Source organism: Jaculus jaculus, chromosome 18 (genome assembly GCF_020740685.1).
Source record: "Jaculus jaculus isolate mJacJac1 chromosome 18, mJacJac1.mat.Y.cur, whole genome shotgun sequence".
NCBI lineage: Eukaryota > Metazoa > Chordata > Mammalia > Rodentia > Dipodidae > Jaculus > Jaculus jaculus.
Window position 1 is genome coordinate 36,463,276 of NC_059119.1, and position 19,535 is coordinate 36,482,810.

General features: G+C 49.3%; 1 protein-coding gene across 5 annotated transcripts in view; it reads left to right on the top strand.

The window, feature by feature from the left end:
- Nucleotides 1-19,535, top strand: part of Slc6a13 (solute carrier family 6 member 13) — a 48,833-nt gene that overhangs the window by 25,392 nt on the left and 3,906 nt on the right. For 2 of the 5 annotated variants that reach the window (XM_012951359.2, XM_045137776.1), the window contains exons 3-9: nt 2,006-2,140; nt 5,184-5,324; nt 9,544-9,628; nt 10,247-10,379; nt 11,213-11,347; nt 17,202-17,305; nt 18,252-18,376. In XM_012951359.2, coding sequence (XP_012806813.1) covers nt 2,006-2,140; nt 5,184-5,324; nt 9,544-9,628; nt 10,247-10,379; nt 11,213-11,347; nt 17,202-17,305; nt 18,252-18,376 — 858 coding nt within the window. The remainder of the gene's footprint in view (nt 1-2,005; nt 2,141-5,183; nt 5,325-9,543; nt 9,629-10,246; nt 10,380-11,212; nt 11,348-17,201; nt 17,306-18,251; nt 18,377-19,535) is intronic. The other 3 variants (XM_045137778.1, XM_045137777.1, XM_045137779.1) reach the window with 3 other exon arrangements.

Below are 19,535 nucleotides of genomic sequence, written 5' to 3' on the forward strand. Positions count from 1 at the left end.
TTAAATTTAAATTTTTACTTTTGTTTTTTTGAGGTAGGGTTTCGCTGTACTCCAGGCTGACCTGTAATTCACTCTGTAGTCTCAGGCTGGCCTTGAACTCACCATGATCCTCCTAACTCTGCCTCCCTAGTGCTGGGATTAAAGGCGTGTGCCACCATCCCTGGGTCCTTATTTGTTTTTTATGAGTAACATTTTCCTAGTTCTTTGCAGACAGTAAAAAAGTTCTTTCATAATTATTATTATTGGATTCCAGATCTAGTGAATTTTTCCTTTATTTGTTGTTAATTTCCTATTCAAAAAAATTTTTTTTGAGGCAAGCCCAACAGACTGGCTTTTTTAATGAGGCGGGGGACTTGCACCCCTGCATCACTGTGCATCGGGCCTATACAGCACCTGGAGAGTCGATCATGAGTTCTTAGGCTTCACGGGCAAGTGCCTTAACTGCTAAGCCACTTCTGCCTTAAAAAATTTTTTTTGTTTTGTTTTTGTTTTTCGAGCTAGGGTTTCAGTCTAGTCCAGGCTGACCTGGATTTCACTCTGTATTCTCAGGATGGCCTCGAACTCATGGCAATCCTCTTACCTCTGCCTCCTGAATGCTGGGATTAAAGACATGTGCCACAACACCCGGCTTCCTAAAAGTATTTTGGAACTCTGTTTTGAGATCATTTTGTGTTTTGATTTTAAGATTTGCTAGATAGGACTGGAGTTGTCTTTAGTCTGGGGGTCTTTTCCATTAGAGAGGAGAACACTTACTAAGAGAAATACCTATTCTGCACACGTGATACAGTATCAGGTGAGTCCTCACTTGGCTCAGTCTGACAAGCACTATATGGCCACCATTATTTTTTATCTTTTTGAATAGTTCTTTCCAGTGTAGGGCCATTCTCATCTGAATAGTTCTAGTCCTCTCCTCGGGTGCTCTCCTCATGTGTATGTGCTGATCAGGAGAAGCCAACGCGGAGGGGTGCTGGGCTTACTCTGTGCTCAGTTCTCCTCTGGTTGAGGGTGCTGAATTTCCTCTGTGCTCAGTCCTCCTCTGGTTGAGGATGCTGGGTTTCCTCTGTGCTCAGTCCTTCTCTGATTGAGGGTGCTGGGTTTCCTCTCTGCTCAGTCCTCCTCCGGCTGCTCTCCACTAGTAGCTTCTCTGTCTACTTTGACAGCAAATGGAAGTCCACGCAGAGCAAACACTAGCATCCATAGTCTTGCCTCAATCCACGATTATGGAACCAGAATCTGAAAGTTTACCAAAGGAAAAATCTGGTTTTACCATGCTGAAAGTCTTCCCCGTAATACCAACATTTGGAAGCTGAGGTAGGAAAATCATGAGCTTGAGGCCAGCCTGGCCTGGGAAAGATTATGTCTGTAAAATCCAGTCTCTATCTAACCTTAGTGTAATAACTTCTTTGAAAAGACTTCTAGATTGTGGGCTGTGCTAATATTCTTGGATATTTATGGTTCAGAGATCTCTTTGCTGTTGCCATGAGTGATGTATTACCCAGGTGGTAATTGATGTTCAGTGGAGAGCAAACCTTGTCAGGTGTGGATTACAACTACACAGTTGGGGGGAAGGAGGGCTGGAGAGCTGTCCTGGGTTAAAGGTGCTTGCTTACAAAGCCTGATGGTCTGAGTTAGATTCTGCAGTACCCCCGTAAAGCCAGAAGCACAAAAACACAAGTCTGGAGTTCACTAGGAGGCCCTGGTGCACCTTTCCCCCTCTCTCTTGTTCTCTTTCTTCTTCTGTTCCTCTCTCTACTTGCAAACAAATAAACAAATTGGAAAAAAAAAAAAAAGCTACACAGTGAAAAAAGGCTCAAGATGGTGTAGCTAACTTGGTGTCCTGGCTTGGCATGTCTACACAGTGTTTCCCGCGGTTTGCACGTTACCTAGCTGCCCCTAAGATTCTTACCAGCCGTGCAGGGTGGCAAAGTAGGGTGCATATGGCCCATGAAGGGGAGAGTGCCAGCAATGGATAACCGTTTTCTCTATTTTGTTTGTTTCAAAACAGGTGCCTTCTTTATCCCCTACCTCATCTTCCTCTTCACCTGTGGGATTCCCCTTTTCCTCTTGGAGACAGCCCTGGGCCAGTACACCAGTCAGGGAGGCATCACAGCCTGGAGGAAGATCTGCCCCATCTTTGAGGGTGAGCACACTGAGTCCAGGTCTAGGGCAATACGCTAGTGGGGTGACTGAGTAGCAATTCTGCGGCTGAAGAGAAGAGCCGAGCCTCCACTGGAAGCGCTGGTCTCTGGGCTGCAGACTGGGAGGGTCGGCTGGACGTGGTGAGGAGGATGAGGAGAGACAGAGCTGAGGGCGGGGCAAGGGTTTTGGGTTAAATGAATAGAAAGTAAAGCTATTTTAGTAGGTGTGCTTTAAATGTATAACAGTGGTTCTATTCCATTTTCCATTTTGAAAAAACATTTTATTTATTTACTTATGAGAGAGAGAGGGAGGGAGAGAATGGGTGCGCCAGGGTCCCTAGCCACTGCATACAAACTCCAGCCACATGTGCCGCTTTGTGCATCTGGCTTAGGTGGGTTTTGGGGAACTGAACCTGGGTCCTTAGGCTAAGTTATCTCTCCAGCCCCAATTTTTTTTTTTTTTTTTGAGGTAGGGTCTCCTTTAAGCCCAGGCTGATCTGAAAATCATTCTGAAGCTTAGGCTGATCTTGAACTCACAGTGATCTTCTTACCTCCACCTCCCGAGTGCTGTGATTAAAGGAGAGCACCACCATGCATGCCCAGCTCTTCAATGAGGTTTTATTTTGAAGTAATTCTAGATTCACAAGAAGTTATAAAAACAGTGCAGAGAGTCCCCACATACCTTTTCCCTAATTTTTCTCAATGGTAACATCTTACATAACTAACTATAGGATAATCGCAAAACCCAAACTGACACTGAGTCTATCCACAAACTTTATTCAGATTTCTTTGGTCTTTCTCACCTTCATCTGTGTGTGTGTAGCTATAATCTTGTCACACGTGTGGATTTGTGTCACCACCACCACCACTTCCAAGGTACCCACAATTCCATCACCACAACAACCTCCATCATGCTGCCCCTGCCTAGCTCTACTTTCCCTTCTCCTCCCTGCCCTTGACCTCTGTTCTGGCAAACCCTCTTCTGTGTTCTGTCTCTGTCATTTTGTCAATGTCATATCAACGGGGTTATTAGCATGAAATGATTTTGCCATGGCCTTTTCACTCAGCATGACACCTTTCATATCCATCACTCAGTCTCCTCCCATGAGATTCGTTGCTGAATAATAGTCATGATGTAGACATACCAGAATGTTCAGCCATGTATCCATTCACTGAAGTACATTTATAGGTGCCTTCCAGTTTGGAGGCTTTATTTCAATATTTTTCCTTCCCATGTAATTTATAATGTATCATTATTTAATATATGAATCATTTATGGTTTTTGTTTTTGAGGCAAGCCCAACAACTTCCCCCCTTTTTATGAGAGGGAGGGAGGGAGAGAGAGAGAGAGAGAGAGAGAGAGAGAAGAGAGAATTGGTGCACCAAGGACTCCAGCCACTGTAATTGAACTCCAGACATATGTGTCACCTAGTGTGCATGTGCAGCCTTGCGCACTTACATCACCTTATGTGTCTGGCTTATGTGGGACCTGGAGAGTTAAACATGGGTCCTCAGGCTTCATAGGCAAGCACTTTCACTGCTAAACCATCTTTTCAGCCCAATTTATGTTTTTTTTAAAGTTAGTTTTATTTTCTACTTTCTGTGCTATGATCATTTAATGATTCATAAATGTCCATCAAGTATATATGTCATAATTAAATAGTTCTCTCTTTGGGACTTATTTTTACTTTAAACTTTTTCTTATTTTGGTATTATGCATACTTACATAGCTTTACCTCTTTAGAATTTTTTCTTTGGGATAAACTCCTGGGAGTTGGATTATTGGATCAAAGAGACAATCAAGTGGATGTCTCTTGATTGATTGATTAAGTTGTCCCATGAAAATGGTGACTGACAATGTCACAAGACATCTTTTCCTACTTAAAAATGTCTCTTCTTGGCTGGGTGTGGTAGCACATGCTTTTAATCCCAGCACTAGGGAGGCAGAGGTAGGAGGATTGCCATGAGTTCAAGGGCACCCTGAGACTACCTAGTGAATTCCAGGTCAGCCTGGGTTACGAGACCCTACCTCAAAAAAAAAAAAAAAAAAAAAAAAAAAGAAGTCTCTTCTTTTTAAGTTAAATAAGCTTATTTATTCATTGTGGTGTTAAGGATTGAATCCACATACTGTACCACTGAGCTGTAGCCCCAGATACCTAGGTCATTTCGGTGTTCAGACAAGTATGGAAACCACTGAGTCACATCATTTGTAACAAATTCAAAATCTCTCAGGAGTCAGGTGTGGTGGCTCACACCTGCAATCCCAGCATACAGGTGGCTAAGGCAGGGGGATCAATCTAGGATGCATAAGAAGTTAAGGCCAGCCTGGACTACATTAGATGTTGCCTTTAAAAATCCATCACTACAGTTGTAGCTGCAGAATGGCGCCTCACTGCAGGTTCATTTTAGATCCTGTGGTTATCTGGTATTTTCTCTGATGTGAGTTGCATTTTGTCCTCTGCACTGTGTCTCTGGGTTGTGCTTTTGTTTCAGAAACATATCAGACTAATTCTGGCATACATTAACTATTGGTATGTGAAGTTAGTCTTACTTTTTATTTATTTATTTGTTTATTTTTTGGTTTTTGGAGGTAGGGTGTCACTCTAGCCCAGGCTGACCTGGAATTCACTCTGTAGTCTCAGGGTGCCCTTGAACTCATGGCCATCTTGCTACTTCAGCCTCCCGAGTGCTGGGATTAAAGGCATGCACCCATCAAGCCTGGGTACCTTTTTTTTTTTTTTTTTTTAATAAAGTCTCACTGTGTGGTGACTAGGCTGACTTTGAACTGCCTTGGTCCCCAGAATGCTAAGCTTAGAGATGTGCGGCACATGCCAGCGCCGGTCTTGCATATTTAAAAATAACTCTGAATCAGTGAATGTCGGAACCCGATGAAGGAGGAAGTGCCTGGGGAACAGGCCGAGAGGCGGAAGGCAGACACTTCTTGCTGTTAGGAACCTGATGGTGGAGTGAGCCCCTCCTTGGGCGGGGATGGGTGCGGCGCCGGTCTGTGTACGGTTCTGGCCCAAAGCTGCAGTCCCTCGGCAGGTATCGGCTACGCCTCGCAGATGATCGTCAGTCTCCTCAACATCTACTACATCATCGTGCTGGCCTGGGCCCTCTTCTACCTCTTCAGCAGCTTCGCCGCCGACCTTCCCTGGGGAAGCTGCCGCCACGAGTGGAACACGGGTAAGACGGCCGCCGCCGCCGCCGCCCAACATTCCAGGCCACTCGGTCCTCAGTCTAAATTAGGGATTCATAAGTGGCCAAGTAGGTCAGGAAGAACTTACATCAAGAACAAGGCTGTGGGGGACCTGGGGGCAGCTCAGTGGAAGAGGATTTGCCTGGCATTTGCAAGGCTCTGGGCTCCCTCCTGACAATATATTACCATATCACAAGCAAAATGTCACAGGATCTCAAAAAATAAACCCACACATTCTATTCCTGCACTATACAAATAAAACTGACTCCTTTTACATGTTTAACCACTTATTTACTGCCACTTGAAACATGTCCAGCTTGATATATATGCTGGCAATTTATTTCTCATATCTTCTTTCTAATATTTTTTAGGGCTTTTAAGCTTGTAATTTATCTGGGCATAAGTGGGAAATGAGCTGTTAGTGTATACATCATTGATATAATTTATAATAGAAATTAACTTCTGTGCTTATAAAATCATGTGAGCCACCTATAACAAAAGATCCACTCAATCTGGTATTTTGAAAGCAACAAAAATATCTAGAGTGGGCCTGCCAACAACTCTGTGAGAATGGGCGTGCACTCTGTCTGTGAGATGGGCTTGAAGTCTGTAAGGTGGGCATGTACTCTGTGAGATGGGCGTGCACTCTGTGAGATGGGCATGAAGTCTGTGAGATGGGCGTGCAATCTGTGAGATGGGTGGGCACTCTGTGAGATGGGCGTACACTTTGTGAGATGGGCGTGTACTCTGTGAGATGGGCATGCACTGTGCGATGGGCATACATTCTGTGAGATGGGCATGCACTCTGTGCGATGGGCATACATTCTGTGAGATGGGTGTGCACTCTGTGAGATGGGCGTGCACTCTGTGAGATGGGCGTAGACTCTGTGAGATGGGCGTGCACTCTGTGAGATGGGCGTGCACTCTGTGAGATGGGCATACACTCTGTGAGATGGGTGTGCACTCTGTGACATGGGCGTGCACTCTGTGAGATGGGCGTAGACTCTGTGAGATGGGCGTGCACTCTGTGAGATGGGCGTGCACTCTGTGAGATGGGCGTGCACTCTGTGAGATGGGCGTGCACTCTGTCTGTGAGGTGGGCATGCACTCTGTGAGATGGGCATACACTCTGTGAGATGGGCGTGCACTGTCTGTGAGATGGGCGTGCACTCTGTGAGGATGGGGATGGGTTCACTGTACATGTACCTTATTGTCACCCGAAATGCTACTACTGCATCTGAGAAGCAGAATTTAAATTTTTAAAAATATTTTCTTTCGTTCTTTATTTGAGAGAGAGAGAGAGGAAGAGGCAGATAGAAAATGGGTGTGCCAGGGTGCCCAGCCACTGCAAACAAACTTCAGAAACATGTGTGGCTTCGCACATCTGGCTTTCGGGGTACTGAGGAATCGAACCTTCATAGGCAAGTGCCTTAACTGCTTAGCTATCTCTCCAACCCCAGAATTTAATTTTTTTTTTTTTTACCTAACTTTTTAAGTACCCACACGAGCAAGTGGCTCTGTGGTTGGAAAGTACAGATGACGAGCTTGCCAGCCTCTCTTCTGCCTGGGTTCTCATCAGCACACACTGCAGTTCTTATCGAAATATCTTTCGGTGCTTGTCCATGAGGGCTGCCCTTCGGAAGTGGCCATGGCCACGATTGGTCTTGTACAGAGAAGAAATTCACCTTTGAGTTGACGTTTTTAAAAATATACTTTCATTTATTTTGCAAGCAGAGAGAGATAGAAGAGAGAGAGAATGGACATGCCAGGGCCTCCAGCCACGGCAAACAAACTTCAGATGCACATGCCACCACGTGCATCTGACTTTTGTGGGTCCTGAGGAATCAAAACCTCGTCCTTAGGCTTTGCAGGCATGTGCATTAACTGCTGAGCCGGCTCTGAGTTGGAGTTTTAGTTCTTGACTTGCCAGGGTTTCAGTGTAGCTTTCTTTATGCCGTTAGGGTGTGGCCTCTGGCTGTTGCCCCCACATCACCCTGACAACTCTTGCCCTTGTGCCACATGCTTCCCTCCTGGGCAGGTCCTTACCAGTTTTTGTCACCACTTCCATTCCACCATCTTTGTCAAGTGAAAGGTCAAATCTTGGAGAGCCCTTCCTTGACACCCAAGATTGCATTAGGCTCCTCTCAAATGTACTGCTAGGCCTGTACTGACCTCTGGCCCTCCTGGGCCTTACGCTACCTTGCCGCTTACCAATGTGGTGACCTCACTAACTGGTGACAGCAGGAGGCAGGAAAGGTGCTCTTTCTCAATAGCCTTAGTGCCCAGCACAGCGCCGGCTACCTCCCTCCCTCATAAGCTCCCAGCAAGACGCGCTGAGGGCCGAGGGCAGGGCTCCGCGGCACAGTGCTAGGCATACATGGGATCCTTCGTTCAGTCCATAGTGCTGCAAAAAAATTGTTCAAAGATTTAAAAATCTGTCTCATTCTAATATTTTCTCATACCATGTCTTCTCTCTGCTTGTATCTGTGAGTGCTGAACTGCCCTTCACAACCAGCTTGCCAGACAGTGAACAGCAAAGTTCTTGGAACGAATCCAAGGAGGGTCTGCTGGCTGGAGGTTTTCTTCAGGGCACTGTTAGGTCACTCGCCTCTAGGTTGATGGGGTACTCTGAGGCGACCCTAAAGTGAATGGACACCCAAGAGCTTTGTTCTCAGACACTTTCCACACCTCTCCTAGTAGGTCTGATGTGCTTGGAGCCTGGCATCTTGAATGGCATAGGACATCCTGTCCTTCCCTTATCTTCAAGGAAAGCAATATGGTTCCGTGGACAGGTAGCCTCCCCTAGCATTCCATCCTGCCGGCCTATGTGAAGCTCTCTTCTTCTTTCCAACCACTCACATATATATAATGTTGGGTTTCTCCAAGGTAGGGTCTCACTGTAGCCCAGGCTGACTTGGAAATCACAGCGATCCTCCTACCTCTGCCTCCCTCCTGAGTGCTGGGACTAAAGGTGCGTGCCACCATGCCCGGCTCTCTTCCTTTTTTTTTTTTTTTCCTCAATTTTTATTAACAACTTCCGTGATTATAAAAAATATTCCATGGTAATAGCCTCCCTCCCCCCACTTTCCCCTTTGAAATTCCACTCTCCATCATATCCCCTCCCCATCTCAATCAGTCTCTCTTTTACTTTGATGTCATGATCTTTTCCTCCTCTTATGATGGTCTTGTGTAGGTAGTGTCAGGCACTGTGAGGTCATGGATATCCAGGCACTTTATGTCTGGGGGGACCGGCTCTCTTCCTTTGATGGCATCATTTTCTCCCCTCCTATTGTGCAGGTGTTTTGTGGGCGGTAGCGTCAGCCACTGTCCGGTCCTGAATGCCGCAGCTGGGTAGATGTGTGATTTGAACTAGGTAGTCAGGGGAGGCTTGCTGGGTTGACACCACAATGGGCTTTGGAGTGAGTCATGAAGACATGGCACAGCCCTTTGGCGGAGGGGCAGGGCATGCAAAGGCCTTGCCGTGCTTTTAGATATCCTGAGGATAGAAACTGGATAGTTTGCTGACCTGGATCCCAGGTCACTTAGTCACGTACGAGCTGGGATAAGCCATTTCTAGGAAGATTCGTCTTCTCTATCTACAGTGGGGGAAAAGAATATCTGCTCTTACATTTCCCAAGATAAAACATCAGAACAAATGTCAACATGGTAGAGCCTCAAAGTGACACAGGCAATGCTGAGCCGCCAAGCATCAGCATTTCACATTCACATTTTCATTTGTGCCCCATTGGTTCTGCACAGTGGATATTAATATCTACATTTCAGAGGTCAGGGAAGTGACGCCTGGGGTGCCAAGCTGTCACTTACCCAGGGCCACACAGCTGAAACCCAGAGGGTCAGGATTCAAGCCAGCACCTCATGAGCTTGTCCCCAGCACTGTTCTCTTGACTTCCTTGGAAGGTGCTCTGACCGTTCCTCAAAGGCTGTGACTTTCCTGGGACAGTTTCCAAGGAATATCTGTGTATACCTGACACACAGAGCTCCTTCCCTAGCGCTGTCTAGTCCTTCTAAGCACAAGTGAAAGCATGTGGGAGGTGCAGTGGTCTTGTGGGGCGATCCCGCAGGAGAGGATGTTTGGTTTAGAGAACCCATGCCATCCAGCTATTTCAATTCTACCCCATTCTCTCTAATGCCAGATATTGCCTGATGAGTTTTCTTTCTCTTCATTCCCTGGGTCCTGTGGGGTAGAGAACTGCGTGGAGTTGCAGAAATCCAATGGCTCCTTGAACGTGACCTCTGAGAATGCCACCTCCCCGGTCATCGAGTTCTGGGAGTAAGTGAGACCCTTTCCCCTTCTGAGTGTGGGGTGTATTCCAAAGGAGGTTCTGGTTGGGGTACTTCCTGGAGAGCACCTAAATGGCTGGTTTGAGGGGCCTGAACTGTGGCTAATGCAGGACTGGCCTTAGAGATGGAAACTTTGAAATTCTTCTCATGTTGAGAGAGTGTCCATGCATGGTACCCACACTCCTCTTGGCCCCTCTCAGGCTCTCTGTGTTAACCCAGTGCTGGATCTCTGATATCAGTGCATCGTTTTCCATTTTCCATGCTCAGAACTCAGAGCAAGCTGAGCTGAGCACAGTGTGTCATTGTCCCCCTCGATCTCTGGGCACAGGGGAGCCTCCTAGGTCTCAGTGCAAAGAGCTGGTGGACAAGGTCCAGGAGGCATATCTCTGCTGCTTAGACCTCGCCCTCAGGGATGTGATTGCTCTGGAGTCCATGCCCCAACACAGGAAAAATGCTAGAACAAAAAGGAGGGAGGGAAGAAGAAAGAAGGATGGAGAGAGGGAGGGAAGAAAAGGAGAAAGGAAAGAAGAAACAAAGGAGCAAAGAAAAGAAGAAAAACCACCCAAGGTTGGCATCCGAGTTGGCCAGGCTAAGGCTTCTCTTGCAGGAGGCGGGTCCTGAGGCTGTCAGATGGCATCCAGAACCTGGGGGCGCTGCGCTGGGAGCTGGTCCTGTGCCTCCTGCTTGCCTGGGTCATCTGTTACTTCTGCATCTGGAAGGGGGTCAAATCCACCGGCAAGGTCTGTGCTAGATGGAGGGCTCCCTGCCCCCCCATACCCTTCCTGGGGCCTGTCACCTTGGCTGAATGACCCCACAAGTAGTGTGTGTGTGTGTGTGTGTGTGTGTGTGTGTGTGTGTGTGTGTGTAGCCACTGTTTGCCTCTCCTGGGTGCCATCCACGTGCTTCTGGGAGATGAAAGGAGAGAAGGGCAGGGAGGGCAGCTCCAGAGGAATTCCCTGTTGGGATCCACAGCATGTGTTAGTGCTGGCAAAGCTCGCGGCCTGGCTTCCCAGTTCCAGTGGGTGGATAGAGAATGCCATTAGAACTCGTGCCTCAAAGTGTTTCCCGACTGACCCAGTGATTTTAGGGACTCTGCTCTAGAGCATTTGAGGAGTGAGTGAGTGTGTGTGTGTGTGTGTGTGTGTGTGTGTGTGTGTGTGTGTGAGAGAGAGAGAGAGAGAGAGAGAGGGAGAGGGCGAGAGTGTGTGTTCTGAGCACTCTGGACTCCTGCTCCTGAGGCCTCTTACAAGGCTTCCTTCCAAATCTGGCTGTCTCAGGGAGAAGGGATCATGTGACACAGGTCTTTGCATCCCTGACACCCTGGCTGTCCTTCCAAGCACTCATGTTGGAGTTCCAGTCAGTCCCAAGACACTAAATATGCACAAAGAGGGTGGGGCTGAGGTTTGCAGTGATGGAAGTGAACAGCTGCTGGACTGAAAAGATCCCGGGAGGCATCCCCCGACTTTCTCTGTGGGTTGGGAGCTCCTGCCTCAGTCTTGTCCCTGCTCAGGGGTGGGGACTCTGGGTTTTCTTTCTTCCTTACTCCTTCCCCTCTCTCTTCTGCCTTGACTAGGTGGTTTACTTCACAGCTACTTTCCCTTACCTCATGCTGGTGGTTCTCTTAATTCGAGGGGTGACACTGCCTGGGGCAGCCCAAGGAATTCAATTTTACCTGTATCCCAACATCACACGTCTGTGGGATCCTCAGGTAAGAAACCATGGCAGGGACCACCACATACTTTGGAGGTGATTGAGCTACAAAGGGGGAGTCTCAGCTCTGGGCCAAGGCATCTGGGGGGGCAGTGTACCCTTCTGCAGGTATCTGTTTGCAAGTCATAAGATGTGGCACATTGCCCCTTCTTTGTGAACAGCTGCCAAGGGATGCACAGGGCTTAGAGCTCTGGTGATAATGTTGGCGACTGCAAAGAAGTCACTAAACACCCCTAATGACCCGCTTGCCCCCTTCTCTCTCCATCTCCATTTTCCTCACTCTCGGCATTTTTTTTTCTTTTTTTTTTTAATTTTTGTCTTCTCCAGAGCTTCTCTCTTGTCTCCGGCTCCTCTGCCTGCCAGCCTCCTCCAGTCCCCAGGCCTTCCCTCTTCCCGGGGACCACCCCGCTTGCTCTGCACTCACTTCCCACTGCTCCCACAGCAGCTGGGCTGGTGTCAAGTTTCCTGGCAGTTTTCCTGCAGACCTTCCTTCAGGGTCTACACTCCCCCTCTCCACTCCCTGCCTCCAGGCGCAGGGCAGGGTGGTGCTGGCACAGTGGAGGCAGCATGAGACAGGCCAGAGTGGGAAGATGTTCTCCGGCTTCTCCCTGGGAGCCATGTTGAAAGCTGGCAGAGGGGCCAGCTACGTTAGCAAGTGTCACACTGCTGCCGGTGGGCACGGAGGGAAGCAGGAGTGTTGTTTTTGCAAGTGTCCCCAACACGCCTAAGGCTGTTAGATAGAACTGCATGACGCAGTGAGGCTAGGGCAGGAGGTTGAGAGTTCAAAGCCAGTTCGGATGACCTCATAAGGATTAAGATTGCTGGTTGCCCTCTGCTGTGGTTATAAACAGCAGGGCACCGGAACTCTCTCTGAAGTCGCTGGGAGGGAGCGAGGCAAGGAATGGGCACAGGGCCCCAAAGCTCTCTTCCTGAAGCAGCAGCTCTCCCTGGGACAGGAGTTGGGTTGGTTCAAAGCTGAGCCATTCCTGTGTCTTCCAGGCTCAGCTGGCCTGGTCACCATTCTTCCCCCTGGGACAGTTACAGAGACCCGGGGGCCGAGCCGGGGCAGCCTCACACACAGCGAGCATCCTCTTTTCCTTTTCGTGAATCAGAAGCCCTTTAGTTTGTGCAGAACCAAAGTGCCCGTGATGGCGCGGGAGGCCGTGGGCAGCAGCTCGGGGGAAGCTCTTGGGGGAAGGCCAGGGGAAGTCTGGGGTTTGGGCCCTTGAGGCTCTGGGGCCGCAGAGCTGTGGACCCATGGCCACATCTCTGGGTAGGTAGGCTGACAGACAAAAGACGAGAGACGCTGGGTTCTTGTGCCACATGCCTGGCACTGTTCAGAGGTGTACGTGCTTTATTCAGCCAATCCTCACAGTGGATCAGTGAGTGATCCACGTTTTACAGATAAAGAAATTGAGGCCTAGAGAGCCTCTTTATGATTTTGCTGCATAGGGCATTGTGTCCAGGCCTGGTATGTGCTCTGCGCCTGGGCTGCATCTCAGCTTTTCATACCCACCTGCAACTGGAAGCAGGACTCAACGGCAACAAATTCTTGAAGACAAGGCCCCTGCCCACTGATCCTGATTTCTCTCAGAGCTGGGTTCTGTGCCAGGCCTTTTCTAGGTACAGCATTTGACATATATAACAGCTTCCAGAAGACATGAGTGTGGGCCGAGCAGCCTTCGCTTCTGAGGATTAAGTGAAGCTGTGTCTGAGCTGTTGGGGAGAAAGACTTACTGAAGGCCAAGCTCCTTTTGCCATCCTTCAGCCCCAGGATAGCTATAGCCCGTGTAGGGAGCGTGTATCTTCCATGGGCTCTGTGGCTATGGGCGGTGGGCAGTTTGAAGAGCAGCCTGATGGTAGGCATATACTGACGTGAGGTCTTTGCTGTCGGTGAGCCAGGGCACTGCCAGCAGGGTGGGATGCCCTGCTAAGACTAGTTGAGTCTAGTTGGCATTCTCTGGGAAGTGTGCTGTGTCCAATTGGTCTTTGCCTGGCACTTACACAAGGTATAGAACCCCTGCCAGGCCACGTCGAGACTGGAAACATCTTTCCTATCAAGCACTGAGGCCCAAGAGCCGTGGCTTCCTCCCCCAGTCTGCGTCCCTGTCCCTGAGGTTGCTGAGCGCTGGCTGCGTCCCTGTTTTTCTGGGCTCCCGGGCTGATGCCAGGCATGGGCTCCTGGGGACACAGCACCTGCTTCTCAGGCTGTGTCCCTCCTCCTGACCTCTTGTCCCGCTGAGATCTGGTAGATGGAGAAGAACAGGGGCTGGGAGTAGGCTGTTCACAGAGCCCTACTGAGCCCTTCACATCCCCGTGCCGCAATTCCAGTAAAGCGGGGTGTTGAAACTAGGCATCAGAACTAGATTTTTATTTTTAGTGAAATCCATTGAATGCAATGCCACCTCACCATCTCTGAAAGGAAATTAAAAAAAAAAAAATAGTAGCAGCAGCTCACACATGTGATGTGTTTGTCACCTTCCAGGCAGCTGGCCGAGTGCCTGACGTGGATGAATTGGTTTAATCACTTCAGAGCCCTGGGCCAGGTGTTGGCTTCCTTCCTTGTACAGATGGAGACATGCAGACAAGCGTGCGGGCTCATGGGGGCGGCGGGCTTCGTCCCTCGGCGCTCTCCTGGAGCTTGCTGCCTTAACCGTCATGGCTGAGCTTTTCCAGATCCTGTGGACTTACTATTGGTTTTCCTTTGTGGTTTTTCAAGGGAGCGTCTCACTTTAGCCCATGCTGACCTGGAACTCACTCTGTAGTCCCAGACTGGCTTCAAATTCATGGTGATTCACCTGTCACTGCCTCCCAAGAGCTGGGGTTAAAAGTGTGTGCCACCACACCCAGCTTTTTCCTTTTTTTTTTTTTTTTTTTTTTTTTGAGATGACATCTCATGTAACACAGGCTGGCCTGGAAATTGCTACATAGATGAGGATGACTTTGAACTCATGGTCATCCTGCCCCACTTCCTAAGGAGTGTGCCATCAAGCCAAGTTCACAGCCTATGAATTATTTGTATTATTCACAGATGGGAAATTAATCTTTATGTGGTAGGAATTTTACATATATTATCTTATTTGTTATTGTATTCATTTATCTGATGAGAAAGGGAAGGTTCATAGAGATTAAGAGATTTGCCTAAGATCCAGCAGCTAGTGGTTGAAAGAGGTAGGGATGGAGCCCCAGTTAGAATGACTATGCTTTTCCACCATGCAACCATTGCCTTTCTAAGAAGAAATCTGGAGTTGGAAGCACATCATTCCTGGTTCTTGTAAGATCTGTCTCTTTGTCTGTACCCCCAAAGACCTCTTTTTACCCGCACCCCACCAAGTGTTTTGTATACTTGTGTTTTTCTTGGTCAGTTTTCTGCCCCAGCCCAGGACATACCAGAGTTTTGTGTTGGAACCCAGGGTGCCTGAAACGAGCAGGGAGTGGGTTGCCTGTGGTGGGGAACAGAACAGTTTGCTCTGTGTGTTCCGGCAGCCTTCTTCTGACCCCGTTCCATTCCCCCCATCCCAGCAGGCTTGGCAGGCCACAGCTGCACAGGGAGCTGGGCCTGCCAAGTTCCCAGTGAGGGGGCCCATCTCAAAGGCCACCCCTGACCCTTGAGCTCTGACCCCTCACCTTCCCGCGGTAGGTTCTCATTAACCTTTCCTCCCCACTTGGCTCAGCTCAGTCTGCTTTCCTGCTTCCTGCTGGGTAAGGAAAACAGCCAAATTGTGATTTCTCTTAGGATTTCTTTGCAAGTCCAAGTTTATAAACATGCATGATCATACAGAGCCCTTGTCTACATGGGGTCCATACAAAATGTCTCTCTGGGCTTTTCTGAGTGTCCTTGTAACCAGGGGCCAATGCACTGTGAGGCATGGGGCAAATGTTCCAGGCTAGAGAAGTCCTCAGGCTGTAGGGCAATGGGCTGGCTGGCCTCCTTGGGAGAGAGCGCCTGGCCTCATGATGCCTGCTGCTATGGGTGTCCCTGCAGCTCAGCACCTCACACCTCTACCCCAGGGAAAACTGTCTTTGTACAAGTTCAGGGTCTCTTACTACAAGGTCCCACTCTTGAAGTATGACAGAACATATCGAGTGAGGTGGACAGAAGAAAGAACAGTGGTGGAAGTCACTGAGTTTTCCTGAGATGTCTGTGGGAGTCTCAGGAGGATAGAGGATCTAGGGCATCCTGGAGAAATAGCCACACGCTATTCACTCTGAATTTTGCAATTGCCTGTCCTCGGGGCCCGTCTTTCAACCCTGCCCTGTCCTTTTGAGCTGCTGACATAAATCTCCAGCCCCATTGCTTTTCCTTGTAACAATTTTTCCTTGTGGTTACAAAGATTGTCTGGTGCCTGTGACCTACTGCGCTGTTGTCTGGTGAGCTCTGGAACCTCCTTTTCCTCCTCTGTGTTTTCTTCTGTTGACAACTTTTCCCTGGAGGGGCTTCCCAGTGAGAAGACTGCCAACATTCTCCCTCTTTCTCCACCCTTCTCTGTTTGCTCCCCATGATTGCAGAGACAAAACATAGAATAAGAGGGATACCTGGTGTGTCCCTCGTGCTAGTTCCTATGGGCCATACAGCAGTCACCCCATTCCTGACTGTTCGTTTGGATTACAAGGGACATTGAAAATGATGGGAGTTCTGAATTCTCCTGGGCTCTGAGGTTCACTGTCTCAGCGAGGGGTGCTGGCTGAGGAGTTGGTGTGACTCTGAGGTGGGCTCCCCAGACCCCAGCATGTGGAGGATGATTTAGGTAGGCTGAGTGTGATAAGAGAGTGTGGGGAAGAAAGGCTGAGAGTGGTGGGGATGGTTACAGGGGGAGGGAGAGGCAAGAAGAGACTGGCAAGCTTTGGTGGAGATGGGGGCAGTGGAGTCTGTCATCAGTGGAAGGAGATGGTGGGAAGCTAGAGCTTAGCGGAAACAAGAGCTCTGACATCGTAGGCTCTTGGCGTGAGAGATCAAGCAAGAAACACGGACGGGGCCATCTGTTGCCCTCGCTGTTAGGAGCAGGAGTGTGTGAGACGCACCCCTAGACAGACCTTGATTATAATGTGTCCGTGGCCTGGGGCTCTCCTCTGGAAGACAGTGGAGGAGAGGCTGTTGCCCCGAGCCCACCTCCTGCAGCTCCGCAGGGCGCCTCGGTCCTGCGCCTTGATGTTCAGCATGTGGTTCCAGCTGTGAGATCTAAACCGCAGCATGGCCGGCCAGCTGAGATAACACTGGTGACACACACATCGAGATGGAGCTGAAGCGCTATTTCCTACTTACTTTCCAGATGCTTTTCTGTCTGTCCTCTAAACGTTTTGTGAATGGAAGATTACCAGCCCCGCCTTTGGGACAGAGCTACAAGATTAAGATGGTTTTGATATTAAGTGCCTACATGCCTACAGATCCCCTCCTCACTGTCATAATTCTGTAAGATATGAGATAGAAGGATATGGGACAGAGCCCAGGGCCTTGCTTCCATTACTGGACCCTTAACAAACACACACCTAACTTTGCCCCGGAGCAGCAGCCTGCACTCCCATACTCTAACACACTTCCTAGTGTACCAGCCTGTCCCCCAAAACTCTCTAACACACTTCCCAGAGCACCAACTTGTCCTCCCATATTCTCTACCACACTTCCTTTGGTCTTTCTCTTTGCCTGTTCAACCCTGATGGTATTTAGGAATCTTCATCTAGGGGCCCAGCTCCTTCTAGCCACTGGTTTAGCAGGGACCGAGGGCCGCCTGCATGGGCAGAGACCTGGTCTGCCACCGCCTGTAGCCAGGGCCTGGCTCGCGTCTGTGTCCTCCTGTGGAGATGCAGATGGTCTGCGTGTCCTGTCGTTCCACTTCCTCCCTCTCCCTGTGCAGGTGTGGATGGATGCGGGCACCCAGATCTTCTTCTCCTTCGCCATCTGCCTGGGGTGCCTCACAGCCCTGGGCAGCTACAACAAGTTCCACAACAACTGCTACAGGTGACTCTCCTGCCCCTCTAGCCACACTAGACCAGGGTGCGGGGAAGTAGCCCATGTGCCTGCCCCATCTGTGGCCCACCTTTCAATCCCTGGGGCTACTGGGACATCATAGGAGCAGACTGTAGGATGGACAGAAGATTGTTTCCAAGATGTGTGACTTGGCTGGGAGACCTCATGAAGCACTGAGTCCTCCCTGGCTTCTTAAGAAACCTGTGGGCCAGGCGTGGTGGTGCACGCCTTTAATCCCAGCACTCGACAGGCAGAGGTAGGAGGATCACTGTGAGTTCGAGGCCACCCTGAGACTACAAAGTGAATTCCAGGTAGGCCTGGACCAGAGTGAGACCCTACCATGAAAAAACAAAAAAGAAAAAAGGAAATCTGTGGGTTCAGGAAGGCTAGCCCAGCAGACCTGGGATAATTAGTAATTGCCATGGTGCTCAGTTTGGGTGAATGCCTAGCAAATGTTGAATCCTTATGCATTTTCACGTTACCTCTTAGCCTCACCTCCTATGAGCCCTTCCTCATTTTATGTTCCCTCGCTTTTGCCTGCCTTGTTCATACTCAGCAAATTTAAGCCAATTTTAATATTAGCTGAAACATCACCAAAATTTTACTGTGCGTTTCATTTAGTTGTTTAAGAGTTATTTGAGATTATCTAGACCCATCTCAAGTGGTCTCATATCAGAGTGGTAGTGTCCCCAAAAGTATGGTAGCAGTATGTCAGGGGACAGAGGCCACGAGGTGTTTGGGAATGTCTAGTGCTCTGGGGAGTGGGGGAAGCTTTGGCGTAGTCATTACCAGAACACCCCACCTCTGGCCTTTGCATCTGTGGGAGAGGCTTGCTCCCTGGGGTTCCTGGTGGGTCTTGCGCAGGAAGCGCAATCCCTCAGCATCCCTTCTCTGACTTGGTGGCTGGTGGCTTCTTTCTCACACCTCTACCCCGCAGGGACTGCGTTGCCCTCTGCTTCCTTAACAGTGGCACCAGCTTTGTGGCGGGGTTTGCCATCTTCTCCATCCTGGGCTTCATGTCTCAAGAGCAGGGGGTGCCAATATCTGAGGTCGCAGAGTCAGGTGAGCTCTCTGGGAAGGGCTGAGGGCAGCCGTGCTGTGAGCCTGGTTTGTACCCAGGGTAAAACTCAGAAAGTCACCAGTTTGGGGCCTGGGAGATGGCTGAGTGGGAAAGCACCTGCCACTCAAGCACAGGCATCAAAGTTGGGGTCCCTAGGCCCCCTTGTAGAAGCAGGAAGCTGTGGTGGGTTGAGGCACAATGGGACACAGAGACAGAAAGCTGGGGGACCAGCTAGCCTGCCAATCACAGAAGCAAACAACAACCATAATGAGAAACAGTTTTGGGGGGGACTCCCCAAAGCGTCCTCTCTCACACACACACCCCAGTATGTTTCTAAGTTTCCAATTTGAATTTTCAGATTAGGGAAGCTTAACTGGTAAAAATCCATGCAAATATTTTGTTATTTTTTTTATTTATTTATTTGAGAGTGACAGACAGAGAAAGAGGCAGATGAGAGAGAAAGAGAGGATGGGCGCGCCAGGGCCTCCAGCCACTGCAAACGAACTCCAGACGCATGCGCCCCCTTGTGCATCTGGCTAACGTGGGTCCTGGGGAATTGAGCCTCAAACCAGGGTCCTTAGGCTTCACAGGCAAGCGCTTAACTGCTAAGCCATCTCTCCAGCCCCCATGCAAATATTTTAAGCTCAAAAAACTCCCACATATTTTGGGTAAGGAACCGTCAACCTGCATATGACACGCACTGCATGGAACATTTGGTCTGTACCATATGACCTAACCATGTGAGGCTGGCGCTGGCATGAGAACCGAGACTTCAGAGGTGGTCCAAGGTCCCGGGGTACTCTTGACTTTTCAGAGGAAGCTTCCTGTGGATAAATCAGTCTTTGGCAAATGGATTGGTCCCCATCATTCAAGTCAGCTGAAAGGAGCAGTCATTGCTTTGGGAGAATGTGTGCTAATGACACCCTAAAAGTAATGCCAGTTCCCTCCCACTATGGAGAGAAAAGCTGCAGGAACTGTCACAGTAACCGCAGGTCCCACACAAAATGCAGCCCTGGAGGTGATTACTACCATCTACTTAGTCATGTCAACATATCAAAGCCCCTGCTGCAGGGGGTGTGGCTGCTCACCCTGCCAGGCATTGTCACTTCCTCTTCCGTCACTCCACCAGGCTCAGTGTCACAGACTTGTCTGGTGTAGACT